The sequence below is a fragment of the Ovis canadensis genome, chromosome 10 (genome assembly GCF_042477335.2).
Source record: "Ovis canadensis isolate MfBH-ARS-UI-01 breed Bighorn chromosome 10, ARS-UI_OviCan_v2, whole genome shotgun sequence".
Lineage (NCBI taxonomy): Eukaryota > Metazoa > Chordata > Mammalia > Artiodactyla > Bovidae > Ovis > Ovis canadensis.
Window position 1 is genome coordinate 45,108,518 of NC_091254.1, and position 19,339 is coordinate 45,127,856.

Here is a 19,339-nt window from a genome sequence, read left to right on the forward strand (position 1 = left end):
ACTTAAAAACTCTTCTAACTTGCAGTTTTACGTTTAAATGGAACTCTAGAGATCATTGAATACAATCACTTCCTCCCTAATCAGGGAACATGGATAATAACATGCTATTTTATGTTTTTACAGAAAGTTTTAGAGTTTACAGAATACTTTCACATACTGTCTCATTTGAAGTAGATTCTGAGTAGTTAGGGTATTCTCTGTGTGTAAGCCTTTGTCTAGCCACCAGGCACGTGCCTTGGGTAGGTGAGAAAATGAGGGTGGTGTGAGTATCTAGAGATTTTATATAAATTTTGTGAACTCAGCAGTATGAAGCACGTTGGTAGCAGTGGTGTTAGAACGAACAAACCTAGCTCCCAGAACGGTGAAGTGCTGGCACGGTGTCTGGGACGTCACAGCTGGTGAGCGGTCGGGCTGTTAACCAGCCTCCGGCTGTGCAGTAAACCGGACAAATCTCCCTCTTAACTCTGGCAAGATGTTTAGCCTCAGCTAAGCCTCAGTCTGCTCATCTGGAAAATAAAGATACTGTCTGCTTTATGCAGTAGAAGTTAGCACAGTTTCTGACACATGCTAAGTAGTCAGTAAATCTTTTTGTTGTCACCACCACCAGTAACATCAAGCACGACAAAAATGACCAAAATGGTAGTTTGGTGAGCAGTTTGAGTCTTAGAGAGTTGTGAGTTCTTTGCTAAATTCTCATTTGAGGAGTCATTCACATATACAGGTGTGTTGTGCAATAGCTGTGCTGCAGCATAGCAAGACTGCTCAGAAGGTTTTGTTTTCCACATAATTTCTAATCGTATATGCTCTGGCTACCTTATTCTGATTTAAATTACCAAAATAATAGCAGTTTAAAGACTGAAAAGTGTGTAGAGCGATTGCAGACGTTCAGAGGGCTTTGAAACTCTGGAATAAGGGTTGTTAATAAGCACGTGGACTGTCAGGCCACCTCTTCAGTGTTGCTGTGGCTTCTTAGAGACAGCGTCCTGATCACGGTCTCTTTCTCTTCCTGTCTAATGGCCCCCTGGTGATTTTATTGACGCACTTCAGGGAGCATGATTAGTTGGTTCAGTACTTGTAGCATGCCTTCATTAGGATGTTTAATACGTAATGCTGCCGCAGATACCTAATCTGTAAAAAAACAGCAACAAAAAACAAACAAACTGGCTGATGGTGGGAGGAAGTAGAAGGGAGTAAAGACATAGAAGGAATCCAAAGAAAGAAAAGTGAAAGTCGCTCAGTTGTATCCAACTCTTTGCAACCTCATGGAATTTTCCAGGCCAGAATAGTGGAGTGGGTAGCCTTTCCCTTCTCCAGGGGATCTTCCCAACCCAGGAATCGAACCCAGGTCTCCTGCATTGCAGATGGATTCTTTACCAGCTGAGCCACAAGGGAAGCCCTGGAACACCTGAGTGGGTAGCCTGTCCCTTCTCCAGGGGATCTTCCAACCCAGGAATTGCACCAGGGTCTCCTGTGATCCAGGGCTTTGTGATTTCTGCCCTTGAGGAGTTTACAATCTAATTGAAGCCATCTGCTGCTATTGCACTTGCTTTCTGTATTGTAATGCTAAATGTTTTGATGATGCTGGATTTATATTCAGTAACAACTTCAGTAACACACAGGTCTTGTGTTTTTCTAAATGAATAGCCTTGATGCATTCACCCCTAATGAGGAGCACTCCGTGATGATGTTAATAAATGATAGACATTCTTAGCTCAGGTGGCGTATCCTGCATAGATGCAGACTTCTGTGCTCTGTTTTCCTGGCAGTTGTACTGAACATTATATACTCACGTGGACGCATTTATCATGTTTGCCTTTTTCACTTTCTGCTCATTTTGTGGGGTTTTGCAGCAAAGTAATTTGCCACACAAATCCTGAGTAAAATCATTTATTGTGACTTTAAAATTTAATAAATAATAAGTAATAAAGCAATTATATTCAAGTAAGAATTGACGAGTGTTCCAGAGACTTCCAGTTATAAATGAGAACCTCGCTGTCAGGAGCACATGAGGTCATGGCTCTCTGGGGCACCACTGAGTGACGGGATCCCTAGTCACAGGTCGACGCGAGCCGTCTGCGAGCTGAATAAGCTTGCGGATCCGGGCGGCTGGGGACAATCGTCGTCTTCATGGCTGCCCAGAATGAGTGCTTCTTGGACAGGAGAGCTGGCTATCACTTTTGAATAATCAGTTGACTGACAGACATATTGTAAAGAATAGGATGATTTTTTAAATGCCTTGTTCTTTTTTCCCTCTTCAGGGCAACTGTTTTTCTTTTATCACTGTGGTCTGTTGCAGGGCTTGTGTTCTCTGATAATTTTATTTGGGAACTTAAGCTAGAGGACTCTTTGACCTCTCCTTTACCTATTTGTCAGAGTAGATGTTTCTACAATTAAAAAATAAGGAATCTCATTGAGTTTTTACTGCTATAGATTTAATAGTTCATGTACATTAGAATATACATCATTTTCATCATTTTAAGTGTTAAAAAGAAGGTAAAGATCCCATAGTTTCAATCCATTTAGCAAATCTCAGTGCCCCTTAGTTTATGAGTACATAATACAAGTAAATTCAGAGACAAGAATCCAGGTGTGTTTTCGTAGAAGTAAAATCTGTTTTCATGAATGCCTTACAACTTCTTCACAAATAGGACTACTCCTTCTTTCCAATAAAAAAGTAGGAATGCTTTCTTGGCTTCTTCGGTTATATTTTGAAATTCTTCTCCTGCTCTTTGTTTGAAAATGTAGTTTTATCACTTCATCCAGGGTGACTAGATGCAGGGGAATTTTTTTATGCCATCCCCTCTCAAACATGTGAGCCCAGAGTGTGTGGATTGGAGTGGGGCAGCGAGCATTTCAGCCGAAGGAACAACCTGGATGCAGGCCTTGAGGCAAAGAGCTTGGCAGCTTGAGGCCCTGAAAGAAGGTCCATGCAACTGGGGCATGGTGGGGCAAGAGGGGTTGGAGTGACAGGATAATCACGGAGACCTTGCTGAGGAGTTTGCCTGGGCCCCCGGTCACTTGAGCTGGGTGGCACAAAGCGGGTATTGGTGGTGGCGGTGCCCTGGGTTCAGCACTCAGCCTCCCACTTGCTAATATCTCTCCTGTTGTTCCCAGGACTCTGAGATGTGGGTGATAGCATCAGAGTCCGCTAGACTGAGTACCAACTAGGTGCATGGGTAGTCGAGGTTTTACTTCTGGCCACTGGACATTACACACCCTACCCTGGAATCTCCAACTCACAGGTTCTCCTTTCTTTTCTCTTTTATATTCATTTGGCAAACACTTGTTGAGCACCTTGTAGCCACCCCCTCCTCCACACTCAGTTGTTTGTATGCCTCCTAGCTTCCAGGGTATGAAATCTCCAGAAGTTTCACGTTAAATATTTTGTAATCAGGCACCAAGCACTGTATCTGTTTCAGAAAATGTCTGAATAAATGAACAACTAAAAGAAAGTTTATGAATATGTAGTTATCATATCTAAGCACTGCAGTTATTTGAATAATTTGTTTTTAATCAGTCCTGTGTAGAAACATGAACATATTCCTCCTTAGTTCCATTTTTCTTTAACATGCAGTTAACAGAAATTCAAAACATGCCATTTAAGTCCATAGGTCTAGAGAAAAAAAAATTTAACTATTTTCAGCCTCATACCTTAAGTCACTGATAGTTTATATTTTTACTCTAGATCAAGTACCTATTTTGATACAGGATTATTTTTTAAAAAGCACTATTCACCTTCATAAAAATAAGAAACATAAGTAAAGACAAACATACAATACTGTATACATTTTTAGGAAGTCAAGCTCTTAATTTTTTAAAATAATCTTTTTGAGATAATTATGGATTTACATGGGATAGAAAGAAAGAATACAGGGAAATCCCGTGCACCCTTCACCTAGTTTTCGCTAATGATAGCTAGCATCTTAGAACTAGTTCAGTAGCCTCAGGGAATGGACGCTGATAAAATCCACAGGCTCTGTTCGGAGCTCTCCAATTAAGCGTGCTCTCATTAGTGTCTGTGCATATGTAGTCCTGTGCAGATTCACAGGCCGCTTTCCAGCAGCACGCGTTTCAGTTCCACCCCGAAGATCCCTATTGTCCCTTTATAGAAACAGCCGCGCTCTCTCTCTTCCCCTCTTCCTAGAACCCGGCCACCACTGCTCTCCATCTCTTACTTAGTAATTTCAAAAATATTGTATAAATGGAATCATATATGCCACGTCATCTTTTGAATTGACTTTTTTTTTTAAAAAACTCGATATCATCCCCTTGAGATAAATTGAGAACTTTTTAAAAGTGATTTTCGAAGAAAGTCTGATCTCTTTCCCACTGGCCACTTACCTGTCCTTTAGCAAAAACGGGCAGGAATGAGCCCCACAAAGGTGTAGGCAGAGCCCTCCCCTGTGTGTCCCAGGACTCACTCTGCTCCTCAGAGACTCTCAAAGTCAGGAGTTCCCCTTTTGATCAGTGCGTTGATCTCTTTGTGAAAAACAGTTATATTTCTTCAGAGGGCATGGTCCATCTCAATAATCTCCTGTTTTATTTCCAAAGGCTGTTCCAGTTAATCCCATCTTCCATTCCCCCTCTTTCCTCTTATTTTTTTCCATCCTGACCTACTCAAAACAAATTGTTGAGTGAATTAAGCTGTAGATAAGATTTCTCCAAATCGATATAATCCAACAAATGGGAATCACAATAAGTTTGACTGAAAATCTAAAAAAAATAAACAAAAACAAAAACTTGAAATTATATGCATGAAAGAGCTTCTTCTGTTTCCATTGGCTTTACAGGAAATGATCATGGTAGTTCTGCTTCACTGATAGTCTTGTTTTGATTTGTTTTGCCTCCAAAGTAATTATAAAATGTGTATCATTCATTTGGATGGTCTAAGTGCCATCCCTTGGGTGTGTTATTCCGTGATAAGAACTCCATCTCCTATCAAGTCATTCAGAGTCCTGATGAACAGTTTTGTTTTTAGATGAGTATGTATATGAGTATATCACATTTTAAGCTGTAAATAAGAGTGTTGTTTGTAACCCACTGTTGATGTGTTGAGAATCCCAGTACCTCACAAGCAGAGATTCTTTTAAGGTATTTTATAGGTTGACTTACCTTGGGTTCAAAGAAGAAAAAAGGTCTTTCATTAAAAAGTATTTAAATAATTAATACTTAATCTTTCTAAAGAAACTAGCTCACATTTTTAGGGATTGCTGTACGTCTACTGAGAGGAGCTGTAATTGACATTTAAGCTGAATAAGCGTGATAGATTCTACCTATAATGTGCTTGCTTAGTTGCTCGGTGGTATTCGACTCTTTGCAACCCCATGGACTGTAGCCCACCAGGTTCCTCTGTCCATGGGAGTTTTCAGGCAAGAACACTGGAGTGGGTTGTCATTTTCTTCTCCAGAGGATCTTCCTGACCCAAGGATCAAACCTACATCTCCTTTGTCTCCTGCATTGCCCTCTTTACCCACTGAGGAAATCCTAACTATACTATAAGAACAACTAACTACTGACCAACCTATATAGCTAGATGTTTGGATGATTGCTTCAAGATTTACTCTTTTTTTTTTTTTCTTCTCAGTTTGTAGCTCAAAGCCACTTTGAAACTGTACCATGAATTATAAACTTAATTTCTGTGGCCACCCAAGTATAAGTGTATAAAGCAGACCAGCGTGAGTAAATTGGGAGTATATATGTCAAACTGAAAAGTTCATGTCCACCTGTAAACGTTTAAAACAAAAGTTAACTGTGTCAGGCACATCTACAGGCCAAAAGTTGTCAACATTCTGATCATCTTGATAAACATAAATTTGTTAGACCGTTGATTTTGAAATGTGAAAGAGCTAATTAGTGACAGTGATTGTATCAGGTTTAAAATAGGAAAAGCCGAGAACTTCGAAGCATGAATGCAGTTAGCATTATGTATTTATGAGGTGGAGGTGTGTGTTTTATTTTTTGTTTAATGCATTGTGGATGTCTTTCCACATCAAATCATATAGGTCTGTATCTCATGTCATTTAGTGATTGTAGGAAGCTTCCATGATAGGGATGCACTATCATTTATTTTTCCATTTTCTTGCTGATGGATATTAGGGAAAATTTAAAAGTATGTGTCAGTGTAACCTTTGTGGAAAATAATGGTTAAGTCCTCTTCTCCTATTTTTGTTATTTTAAAATATTAAAACTTGAATAAAAGCTCAGTAGAAACTAATTTTTAACTTAAAAGTTGATCCCAGGAAATAGTAGGTTCCTATTATTTACATAACTCTTAGGAAGCCTGGATTTAATTATATTTCTTTCTGAGTGAAGCAGACATGTGGCTGACCCATTTTGAAGGGCATAATTTCTTGGGCATTAATGGCTGAAGGGCCTTTCCGCAGTAGTTTGAAGCTATTAAAAGATTCCTTGTAAGTTCAAAGCAAATAGATATTTACCCATATTCACACATAAAGAGACAGTGTTAAATAGTGATGTATGTGTGAGAACTAAAATTCACACTGTGTTATGTAGACAGTAGGCTCCTTGCTTTAGCAGTCACCCATTACTCATTTGTTGTGGGAAAGAAAGAAGGTGGTGCTTTCTTACAACTGAATCCTTATTGTAAATCCTTCCTTGAATTTTATTCTAATGGAACTTACGGTTCCGGATCAAATTACTTCTTTCCAACAGTGTTGTTTCATCAGACCTCTTCCTGTATTAAGTTCTTTGGTATGATTTCATTTTATTTAGGAAAGGCAGCAAAAATTCTCACAGGTCATATCGAAAGGGCTTTTCACCTGACTTCTTTTATCTTTTGAAATACTTTAAAAATTGAGATAACAGGGTACAGGGCAGTTAGAATACAGTTTCTAATTTGGAACCTGATTCTGCTCCATCTGCTGTGAAATCCAGTTACATCCCGTTGAATGCAGAGGTGGGTGTGTATAGCATTTTGCGAGAGGAGATATTTTATAATTATCAGTTCCTTTTCTAAGTGGCGATTTGAGGTGCTGGGAACAGCAGTGGCTGTGGTGGTGGCGGATGGTAAATGAGTGACTGGTATCTTGGTGGTGCTGCAGTAGATTCCAGTTTATTCACTGTAGACTGTGTCATCTTACAGGTTTACTGGGTTTTTAATGATAATAGAAAGATGTCAGTAACTGAGGAGGAGAGCTTGGGTGACCTGGTGAGTTGGCAGTCTCTGTGCTCTGTGTGTAGAGAAGCTGGGCTCTGGCTGTGCCCTTCTTTTTTAGGAAGGTGTTATCTCCTCTCATATAACAGGCCTTATAGGTATAGAAAACCTCACCTATATATCTATAACTTGTAAGGGAGATGAATGAATATTGTTGCTGAAAAAAATTGTTAATTATGGACAAAGATAAAAATTTTAAAGTGGACATTTTGGAAACTATATTAAGAATGGTATAAGCAAATATATATTGGCTTGGAACTGTAAATCGAGTGGCTCTCAAAAATGTTAATTCAACTGTCCATCTCAGGTTTTCCACTGAGGGTGCATCTGTGTTCTTTGTTACACAGAGCTCCACGAAAGTGAATGATCATGTAATTGGGATTAAAGGAACTGCTGTTACTGACTCTTCCAATTAACTAATAAAGTTCTTCAAAATTAGTTTCTGGTTAATTTGTTTAGGTTTGAATGATTTTTATAGGATAAAAAGTTATATATAGTTCATTTTTTCTCTTCCTTTTTTCTAAGAAGCATATTAGCAGCTGAATTTTTTTTCCTATTTAGTGATGTGATCTGCAGGGTAACAGCTTGTATTAGCTGTTCAATGGAAAATGAATATTTTATAGTTATAGTGATAACCTGTAAAAGTCCAGTTCTGAACATTGCTGGAGTAAATTTAAAAGCGTAATGAATTTTGCTTTCCCTTTGTTCATTTATATGGTAAATACACACACACACACACGTATTAAATAATGAAAATAAAATCATGTCTCAAATTCCAGACCTTTAAAAAGAATCTTTTCAGAATTTAAGTAAATAAAAAACAGAAAATGGCATTAGTAATAATTGAGAATGTGATTGAAATGAAAAGTCGTTATTTTACTTTAAAAATGTTAAGACTTTAAAAGAATCATTATCTTCTTTCAGATAAACTTGCGCCTCATCTTGGTAAGCGGGAAAACGAAAGAGTTCCTGTTTTCTCCTAATGATTCTGCTTCTGACATCGCAAAGCACGTGTATGACAACTGGCCGATGGGTGAGTGGTGGTTTTCTCTTGAGAATGAATAATGTTGATTCTTTATGCCCTGCCTTGTTTCACAGACACTTTGAAAAAGTTGAAGTAAAATACAAGAAAACAAGCAAATGATTGAGGGTACACGGCTTAAAGTGGAAGGGGCTGCCACATCCCTGCTGGGTTTGGCCTTTCAGCTCCCTCACTGCAGAATGGTAAAGGAGCCTGGGCATCAGGTCGCTGGGTGGCCTTACAGCTGTTTTAATGTAAAAGAAAATTATCTTTTAAAGGAAAACACAAGGTAGCTAACACACACAGACACTTTCATATCAGTAACTCTTTACACCAAAGCACAAAGTAAAAACAAAGAAAAACTAACAAATTATAACACATTTTTTTTATTTTTGGTCTATTCTGTATACAACCTGCATTTGACAGAAAGTGAATATCTCATTCATGTCACTTCCTGTGTTTTCTGAACTACTCCAAGGTCAAGAAGGTATAAAATCCATTTATGCTTTGCATTTTCAAGCCAATATCCATGACAGAATTTTGGAGTGTGTGCGTTTGTGTGTGTGTGTGTGTGTTTGAGAGAGAGAGAAATCCTTTCTCTGGTTCTTTTCCATGTAATAAGACTCGTGCCGTCCTCAAACGAGTCTTCAACTTATGCTCTTCCTGTGAAGCTAACCCAAGTCATTTTGATCCTGTTAATTGCATGTACCTAGTGATACGACTGTTTGTGCTGATTTCACTAATTTTACTGGACTTCGCTGATGGCTCAGACAGTAAAGAATCCACCTGCAATGCAGGAGACCTGGATTCGATCCCTGGGTTGGGAAGATCCCCTGCAGAACGGAAAGGCTACCCACTCCAGTGTTCTGGCCTAGAGATCCCATGGACAGAGGAGCTAACCAAAACAGTTTGTACTTTTAAAGCACAAGACTTGTATTAACAAAGAACACAGTGTATGCAAAATGAATCAATTAGATCAGTACTGCTCAACTGAAAATACTGTTATATGAAACTCTTTTAGAAGAAAGTCTTTAATCCTTATTAACTTCTATAGACCATAAAACTAAAACAGATCTACAAAGAAAATGCAAATATAGCTCTAAAACCAGTAATGTTCAAATTAACAACTTTAATGTGCCACGTGGCATATTTTTGCTAAAACTCACTCACTGCTTGCCCCATGGATATGGTACTGTGGAGTATGGCGTGCCTCTTCGCCCACTGGCTATATGAGAACCCAGTTATGTGTGGATTTACCACAGACCCTTCATTCACACAGTGTACCAAATTGTCATTCAGCCTTCACTGACAGGAACGTGTCATTTATGTATTAAGTCGACCTTTGTTCTTTTCTTGTTAACCTCTTGACAATTAAAGAAGTACTGCTTGGTACCAGTACAGTCATAAGCTTAAACTCATACATGAGCACTAAAGTCCCAAGGCTGTACTTGGTTGTAAGGTAATAATTTGAATTATCTAGATAATCTCATCCAGGTTATCATTAAAATGAAAACACAATCTAAAAACTCTTGATGAGGACTTTCAGACCCAAAGAACCTCATAGACCTGAGTTTGAGAAACAATGCTTTAGACAAATACTTTTAAATGACTGGGTCTTTCTTCTTGCTGATAACCAAGGAACAAGTCAATACTAGCTCCTGAATCAGATACTGGAGCTAAAGGTCATAGATAAGGAATTTCAGAAGAGCTGAAGTAACTAAACTTAGAATACTGGATTGTCTTCACAGCCAGGCAGGATAGATAAGTAAGACTGTGAAAAGCATTTTCAAATGTCTGAGAGTGATGTTGTTTGTGTAGTGGCTAAGGTGTATCCAACTCTGAGACCTCATGGACTGCAGCGTGCGGAGCTTCCCTGTCCTTCACTGTCTCCGAGTCTGCTCAAACTCATGTCCATTGGTTCAATGATGCCATCCGACCATCTCATCCTCTGTTGCCTCCTTCTTCTCCTGCCCTCTATCTTTCCCAGCATCAGGGTCTTTTCCAGTGAATTAGCTTTTTGCATCAGGTGCCAAAGTACTGAAGCTTCAGCTTCAGCTTCAGTCCAATGAATAGTCAGGACTGATTTCCTTTAGGATGGACTGGTTGAATCTCCTTTCAGTCCAAGGGACTTAAGTCTTCTCCAAATCCAAAGTTCAAAAGCATCAGTTCTTTGACGCTCAGCTTCTTCATAGTCCAACTCTCACTTCCATATATGACTACTGGAAAAACCATAGCTTTAACTATATGGACCTCTGTCAGCAAAGTGATGCCTCTGCATTTTAATATGCTGTCTAGGATCGTCATAGCTTTTCTTCCAAGGAGCAAGTGTCTTTTTATTTCATGGCTGTAGTCACCATCTGCAGTGATTTTTGGAGTCCAAGAAAATGAAGTCTGTCATTGTTTCTGTTGTTTCCCCATCTATTTGCCATGAAGTTATGGGAGTGGATGCCATGATCTTAGTTATATTTCTCCTGGCATTCTTGATTCCAGCTTGTGCTTCATCCAGCCCAGCATTTTACATGATGTACTCTGCATATAAGTTAAATAAGCAAGGTGGCAGTATACAGCCTTGATGTAAAATCCTTTCCCAATTTGGAACCAATCTGTTGTTCCATGTCCAGGTTCTAACTGTTGCTTCTTGACCTGCATACAGGTTTCTCAGGAGGGAGGCAGGTAAGGTGGTCTGGTGTTCCCATCCCTTTAAGAATTTTCCATAATTTGTTGTGATTGACACAGTTAAAGGCTTTAGCATAATCAGTGAAGCAGAAATAGATGTTTTTCTGGAATCTCTTGCTTTTTCTATGATCCAGTGGATGTTGGCAGTTTGATCTCCTGTTCCTCTGCCATTTCTAAATCCAGCTTGTGCATCTGAGAGTTCTCAGTTCACCTATTGTTGAAACCTAACTTGAAGGATTTTGAGCATTACCTTGCTAGCATGTGAAATGAGTGCAATTGTGTGATAATTTGAACATTCTTTGGTATTGCCCTTTTTGGGGATTGGAGTGAAAATTGACCTTTTCCAGTCCTGTGGCCACTGCTGAGTTTTCCTAATTTATTGACACAATGAACAATGCTAAAGGAAATATTCTACTCATAATAATCTTGGGTGTGATGAATTCAAAGTAATCCATACCAAAGTGTTAACAACTTATTTGGTTTTCCTTCTGGAGGAGAGGGGCCTGGGACCATGGGAGTCAGAGGGCACTGAAGGGGGATGGACGGGGGAGAGGCTGGGGGTAGGGCTGGGGCTCATCTCTCCTTTCCCGCCATGCTGAGTCACCTACAGGCACTGGTGGTATCAAACTCACTCCATCATCTTGAACAGTCAAAACAACGCAAAAGGGAGAGCCCTCCACTCACCTCCTTTATCTTCTGTCACTTGCTCTTGGGAGTGTTTTAAACTAGTTTTTGCGTTGACAGTTATCTCATGAAAGCAGGAACTTCTGTAGGAAACACACACATGATGCTAGAATTCTTAAGAAAGGTGATGATGGAATTCTCAAGTCTCTATCAAAATCACAACTTAAAATTCTGTATCTACAAGGCAGTGAAAATTACTGACCCCATACTTTGTCATGATACAGTGTCCTCAGGCCGCTATTTTGACAGAATCATATTCCGTATTTTACCATAATAAGGTAAGTTATACTCTAAACTGAAGTATTCTGTTATCCATTCTACACACCAGTTGCCTTTCGATTGTCTTTGTACATTATCCTAGATTTCATACTTGTATAGTACCTTGTGATATCCGTTGCTTTTCAAGTTCATTCTGAGAATTTTGGGTAAAGTGAACTAAAATTGTATCTTCTGTAATGTTTATCAGTTGGCTTAAAAACAATAAAGTTATCCACATTATGAAAAAGTAGACACTGTTCTGCTTTTTAAAATTTTAATTTTCTAGTTACTGAGGTATAATTTTTTGTTGTTGTTGTTATGCTCTTTACCAATATGCTAATGCTTTTAAAAATCTTTGTTAAACCTACTGTTCCCAGCCTCAAATATATGTTTTAACAGGTACAGATACTGGAATATTGCGATGTTTTGTTATTTTGATAATTAAAATTAATTTTCAGCTGACTTCTTTTTAACTAAGATTAGACTTTCCCCAACTCATTTGTCTTAGTTTTTAAACTTCAGGACTGTGTTCGGGCACATTTTAGTGTTCTTTAAGAAGCAAAGACTAATCTTAAGCAGTTCCTTCTGTGTAGTGAGGAGCAGCGAGAACAGTGCTTGTGAGACTCGTGACTATTCCAGTTAGCAGGAAGCTCCAGGTGTCCTCTGTGATACTCTTCATCTGAATGGGATCAGAATTTTAGAACAGTGTGATAATGCCTTAATTTTATGTTGAAATGCACCTAACAATTCCCTGGTTCTTTTCAGACTGGGAAGAAGAGCAGGTCAGCAGTCCAACTATTCTACGCCTTATTTATCAAGGAAGATTTCTGCACGGAAATGTCACGTTAGGAGGTAATGGTCACCTTTGTAATGGGACTTAGTGCCTGTCTTGCAGCAGCATCACTCATTTGTTTGTTTAGATACTCATGTCTGGTTTTGCTAAAAACATACAATTTCAAACTCTATGAATTTTGCCTAGTTTTTGGTATGTCTACTTTTTTGCATTTTGCGTTCTAATTTCAGCTCTATGCTTAAGTGTTTACCACCTTGTAAAATAAACTCTTAAGCCATTACAGATGGGAATCCACACTTATTATTTTATAAATGTAGTTTAATTTTACCTCTGGATAATGTAATTTAGATGTCATATTTTTAAGTTAAATCCAGACACAAACTCGGCAAAGTTTATGATGGTTGATTTTCACATATAATATTGAAGGGATGTTTTTCATTTTGACTGTAATTGATGGAATTGCTAATCATGCAGACATGCAGGTCAGCGAGTCATGTTAGAGAACCAGTGAAGCATAGCGACTGGAAGAGCAGGCCTTAGAGCCGGGTTGTCCGTGTGGGAGCTTAGCTGCACTGCTCACTGGCTCCGTGACCTCGAGCCAGTTCCTTGCCTGCTCTCTGTCCTGGTGTTGCGGTCTCTTCATCAGTAAGGTAGAATAACCACAGTGCCTCAGAACAGTGCTTGGTACCTATTACACACTGTTAGTTTTTACTGCTCTTCACGTGTGAATGAAGAGATGGGGCTCAATAGTGCCCCCTCATGGGGGTGCATTTTCTACCATGAGCAGAATTTGGTTTTAAGTACCAGTATTTCACATACATTATAATTATCAATGGAAATTTGTAGGCAGAGGAAGTGATCTACCTTAATGTATCTTTGTATACATATAGTCATGAGTTTTTTCCTCTAAACCTAACAATTGAAATGTTTAATCTGATCTTCCTTCAAGGTAGGCTCTTTTCATTCATTCACTCACTCATTCAGCATCTATTTATTTCTTATGTGACAACAGTGCTAAACAGTTAAAGATACAGGATTGAAAAAGATAGAATCTCTTCCTTCAAGGTACTCTGGTATTAGAGAGTAGAAGCCGATAAAATTCACTGTTAAAATACTGTGTGATAAGGGCTGGAGCAGATGAATGCAAATGATTATTATGACAGATAGATAGAACGTTTCAGTATATAATTAGAAGTGTTGTATAGTGGCTGGCTAGCGTTAAATAAGATGGAAAGTCATGTTGATCATATGAAATATTAGGAATATTGAAGATTATTAGGGCTCTTCTTAACCATCATCCTATAGGGAAGATTTAAACAGCGGGTAGCAGGAGGACCGAGCTTGTTGGGTACTGATCTGAGCCTGCCTTTAATTCCAAGTGAGGGGAGTAGATTGAAACTCAGAACTAGAACATTGCAACTGCAGAAACAACTCCAGGCCGTAGCTGCACTGTCTGCTTCTCACTGTATACACAGAATGACAAAGGGATTTACTTTGTGTGACTGGTTCATAGGTACATGGGTGTATTCTATTACTCTATTTCTGAAATATTTTATAACAAAAATCGTTACTTATAAATGAGAAAAACCTTTTAAAGGCTTGAATAGAAAACAGTGATTACTAATAATGCCAAACAGTGATTCATTTATTTAAAATAACCTTTTAAAGAAAATTGTTTTCTAATAGAAGAATATAAGGTTGAAAATATAAAATTATTATTATTATGTTTAAAATCATTAACATGTCATTTCTTCTATTTCTACATTGTGGTGACCTCTTTGATGCAGGAATTTTATTAGGTGACTAAATAAAATTAGGTTAAGCAATTATGTATTTTCTCTTTCCCCTTCCTTACACTATGTTTTTATATGTCAAACTAATAGTCATAGCTAAATAATTTCTGAATTATAAAAATTGCTTCTGATAATATTAACCTAATTTCATTATGTAATAAATGCTGTATCCAGTAAGAAGTGCTGTCTGTTGGGGAAGTCATACAGAAGGCAGTCAGCTTTTAAAGTGGTCTCAATTTTGGTGAGTGATTCCAGTAGGTTGATGTATGTGTAACAAACTGTCTTCTTTTCACACAGCATTAAAGCTTCCTTTTGGCAAAACAACAGTGATGCATTTGGTGGCCAGAGAGACCTTGCCAGAGCCAAACTCCCAAGGTGAGCTGTGTGCTGGGAGCTTCCTGCCTTGCGCCACAGAGGCAGGCGTTCACAAATGGCTCCAGTTCTCTTGGACATTCTGAGGACAGGATGTTCTCATAGTGTATGGTCAGAGCTCGCTAAGCAGATAACCAGGCATTTTGGAAACAGGCTAAAACTAAAAGGGTATTTATTATAGCCTTTTAATTTAAAAAAAAAAATGCCAACATTAAGCAAAAAAAAAAAAAATCCCTGTTTCTTATTACGCTGGAATCCCTCTGCTTCCCCCAAGCATCTTTATAAACAAGGCTTCTCTTCACTTCCCTAGGTCAGAGGAATCGTGAAAAGACTGGAGAGAGTAACTGTTGTGTCATCCTGTAAGCGGTCTACCTGGCGCGTGTGGCGTGGTCTTTGTCTTTCATGCTGCCGGGCCAGGGGTGACCCGGCATCGCTTCAGAACCTTCAGGAAGCGTCTGCCTGTAGACCCATGGACCTCAACCACCACGTGGACACTGTCATCTTCTCTCATGAAAGTAAAAAGAACCAAGGACATTTTTCACTATGACTTTTATTCCTAGTAGTTTTGTTTATGTTAAGCAGTTTTAAAATATAAATTTAAATTGATTTTTGAATGCAAGTCAATCTCCAGGGGAAAAGTTAACAAGTGATTTTTCATAGCAGAAACCATTTTCCTGCCACAAAGGTTTTCATCACCAGAACTAACAAATCAAGTGTTCCAAATACAATTTTGCACTAAAAATAATTGACAATTATTTTCTTCATCAGCAGAATTTATAACATGGTTTATGGTACCTAGAAATACTCATGTGCAAATCCACACTGGAAGACATTCAGCAATTAATGAAGTTAATTGCTGGGCCAACATGAGAGGAAAAAATAGAAAAGAAACTAAAATGTTGGGTGAATTCTACCGCAGTCAGCCATGGCGGCTGCACTGGCACAGAATCCTGCCCTGAGCTCGGCTATTCTCACTGCAACAAGTGGAAAGACACAGTGTGCCTGTTGTTGGGAGTGCTCAGCAGAGGGCTCGTGAAGCTAGTTGTTTTTCCTTCACACGTGCACTCCAGTCAGACTGACTGGGGGCTTGTTCACACAGCACAAGAGGGAACGCGCGCGTCTTAGCCTTAACGCGGGGGGTAGTTCCAGTCACTCGTAGATTTCCATGATTGCACAGAAATATTAGAAAACCTCATTGATTCACCACTTTTATGTATTTGAATATCAGCAAATTCAATTTTCTGTAATTATTGCTCATCTCTGTGTTCCGTGTCATACTTCATCATTAATGAGAGAGAGCTCAGATGAATTCTTAAAATCAAAAATTCTCCATAGGACTAATTTTGTTTCCTTATGTAGTTTGCCTTGGGTATTAGTGCTTGCAATTGTATTAAAATCAAAAGCTGATTTTCAAGGCATACTTGATTAGGGATGCCATTCTTTTGTTTTGTACCGATAATTTAAAAATTGATATGCTAAAAACAATTTGCACAGCGCTAAAGCATGAGCTAGTTTCATCTAAACCTGTAAAAAAGATATAAAAGATTTTATATTTTTTCACTGGGAAGAAATTCTTCCTGGGTGAAATTGCGAATATGTGTAGAATATATTTAATAAAAACCTCATAAAATACCTAACTATAGAACTTAAATATAGATTGGCGTGTCGTATATAGAACAATATTCCATATAAATAACTCTAGCCTTTATAAAAATGAAGTTGCAGGCTGATGTAATGTCCTGTACTGAAATGAGTGTCCACGGCCCTTACAAGCAGTAAGTGTAAATGGTTTCAGTCAGCTTCGTTTAAAGGTAATCAGGTTATTTTATTCATTGTTAATGCTTTGATGGAAAGGCTTTATATGCAGTAGATCTACAAAAATATTGTTCATACTGATCAGAATTAAATTTGTATAGAGCAGAGTTTTAAAATGAATGTAAATAGCACTAAACATTTTCTTTCTGCAACCTGTACTTATAGATTCTTTCTGTACACTAAATAAAAAAATATCATAGTGCATTTTGGTGGTAATTTTAAAGGTCTTTGATTAGGTTGATAGTTGTTTAAATACTGTCTCATCCATGTTATAATTGTTCAATTTTTATTTCTGAATCTTTAAGAAAATTTGTTGAATATTCTATTGTTAGTTTTGGGAGGATTCCCAGTGTATCTCTGATATTTAACCTGGTTAATTTGTGCACAGTCATGACAATGGGTAGAATTACGTAGTCTCTGTTATCACTAAGATGTTCTGTTCAAGAGATGTTAAATATTTATATGCTTTGTTGACTGGCTCAAATGTGAATTCTGTTAGTGTTGACTAAAGAAGAATCTGGTAGTTACTTAATTGGGCAATTAAGCCATTTATGGCTGTATTCTTTCCTAATATAAACTACTGGTAATTATTTTTTAATACCTATTTTAATTCTAATTATTCTGTTTTTCCAAAGTTAAAGACTATCAGTTAAATTATTATTGAAATTTTATGATGGCTAACCACATTCCCTATTGGTTTTCTATGTATTTTTCTATGTGTTCCCATATTATAAATTTCCCTTCACAAGACTGCAATTTGGAGTTTGCAAAATGGATAAACTGGATCATTAGTAGAGAAAGAAATGTCATTTAATACCTAATATCATTGTTGTGCAAAATGAAAAAAGAATAAAAAATAGCAGTAAAATTATATACTGAAAACACCAAAAATGTAGATGCCTTAATAGTGTGTACATGAAAATACTCAGCTGTCCCTTTTTAAAATAGTTATTTGGACTGCTTGATGGTTAAAATCAATACCACATCCCAGTGAAGATCCCTCCACCAGAAACAGTAGCTCACTCACTGAAAGGTGAGGGCTACAGAGGTTCAGTCCTGTGAACGCAGCCTGAGTTACGGGCCTGTGACCCTCCTAGCACTTGGTATTTAATTCCTGTCTTCTACCTAAATTGTCCTGGATTTTAAGCATTCTGGGAAAGGCAAAGCTTTTCTTCTTTATTAAAACCTCAGCATGTCTCCTTGATCTGACTTATTTACATTCTCTTCAAGATAAATTATTTCTTATGAAAAGTATAGTATCTGACATCATCACTGACATTAAATGAGGTTTCCTCATAACAGACATTTATCCTTAGTTTTATGTCATCTTGACCAATGTTACAGTAATTTCTGTTAGCTGATTGTGGTATACGATGTTTAATGTGAAAAGAAATTAAAACTTTCTTCATCTGTTGTAGAATATTTCTCTTCTTTTAAATGACTTCTGTTCATAATTTTGGCATAAAAATTTTGTGTCTCCACTATCTTCCTCTTTTTTCCTTCAGTTTATTTCATTACATTCTTCAGTAAAGTCAGTATTGTGTCAGCCTTTTATTCTTCTGTGTTACCTAAACCAAAGGGAAAGTGATCAAGGAAGACTGAGTATGCCTTCACACTGTCCTTATTGGTAACTGTCACAGGCCTTTCTCAATTTTTTTTTCCATTATTTGTGATATAGTCACTGGTTAGCCAAACCAGGTGATGGGGGGTGGGAGGAGGGCTTGAAGGAGCACGCATAGCCTATTCTTGGGGTTGAAACCAAACCACAGGCTGCTGGCCGTCTCCTCAGCAGTTTCCCTGTCCTGGCAGAGCAGGCCCCTTGGCCGCTGGCAGTGGCTCCCTCAGGCTATCGCAGCCAGCCTCCTGGCGCAGTTTTCTTCAGAAGACTCTTGATAAATGAAGCCCTTTCACAGACTGGGTGACTGGAGAGCTGACTTCTGAAAGAGTTCATGGACAAAATCAAGTCAACACCTAAGTCCTGGTAAAGTTTAATCCAGTACTAGAACACGAGAACATTTCATTTACTAAAGTTATTTTGTGACTCTTGACAGTGACATCAAATGTCTTGTGATATTATTTTTTTATAATTATGCCTCTTTTTCAAGATGACAACTTTAAAGAAATACACAGTAGGCATTGTAAATTAATGCTGTGAAAAGGAGGTGTGCCAGTCTCTCCTTTGATTCAGCCAATTAAAAGCAGGAATTGAGGGCTTCCCTGGAAGTCCAGTGGCTAGGACACTGTGCTACTGCAGGGGTCCGGGGTCCCATCCCTGGCTGGGAGATCTCTCACGCCACCTGGTGTGGGCAAAAAAAGAGAAAAAGACACAGATATTTCTTAATGTAGATCTAGAAGTAATCTGTTTTGAAAACAGTATCTCAGGTAGAGACTTAATTCTAGAGTGTAGTTACTGTACATTCAGACATTTAGTATCTGATTTGTATTTTCTACAGACATCTTATTTTGATGGACAGGGAGTCTACGTTGTAGTAGAAGAAACCTCATTTTAAGTAACGAGGGAGCAGGATGTAGAGGGGAACAGTGCTGACCACAAGCAGCGCTGGAACCTCCAGGTTTAATCCATGCTGCTCTTCAGCTACATGTTCCATGTGGTGATGATAAAAGAGGGATTTATCTCGTTCTCAGCTGTCTGCTCAATAAGGTGGATTTTCTGGCATTCTGGAGCCTGGCTCCTCTCCCAGTCCCCGCTGCTTCATCACACACTGTGGTTTTCTCTCTGGGGTGGGAGGTGG

General features: G+C 38.4%; 1 protein-coding gene across 1 annotated transcript in view; it reads left to right on the top strand.

Moving 5' to 3' along the window:
* The window catches only part of UBL3 (ubiquitin like 3), a 46,789-nt gene extending 28,786 nt beyond the window's left edge, over positions 1-18,003 (top strand). Inside the window, exons 2-5 of the mRNA XM_069602245.1 lie at positions 8,099-8,207; positions 12,579-12,665; positions 14,697-14,774; positions 15,082-18,003. Of these exons, the coding sequence (XP_069458346.1) occupies positions 8,099-8,207; positions 12,579-12,665; positions 14,697-14,774; positions 15,082-15,134 (327 nt within the window). The 3' untranslated portion in view covers positions 15,135-18,003. The remainder of the gene's footprint in view (positions 1-8,098; positions 8,208-12,578; positions 12,666-14,696; positions 14,775-15,081) is intronic.
* The last annotated feature ends 1,336 nt before the right edge of the window (positions 18,004-19,339 follow it).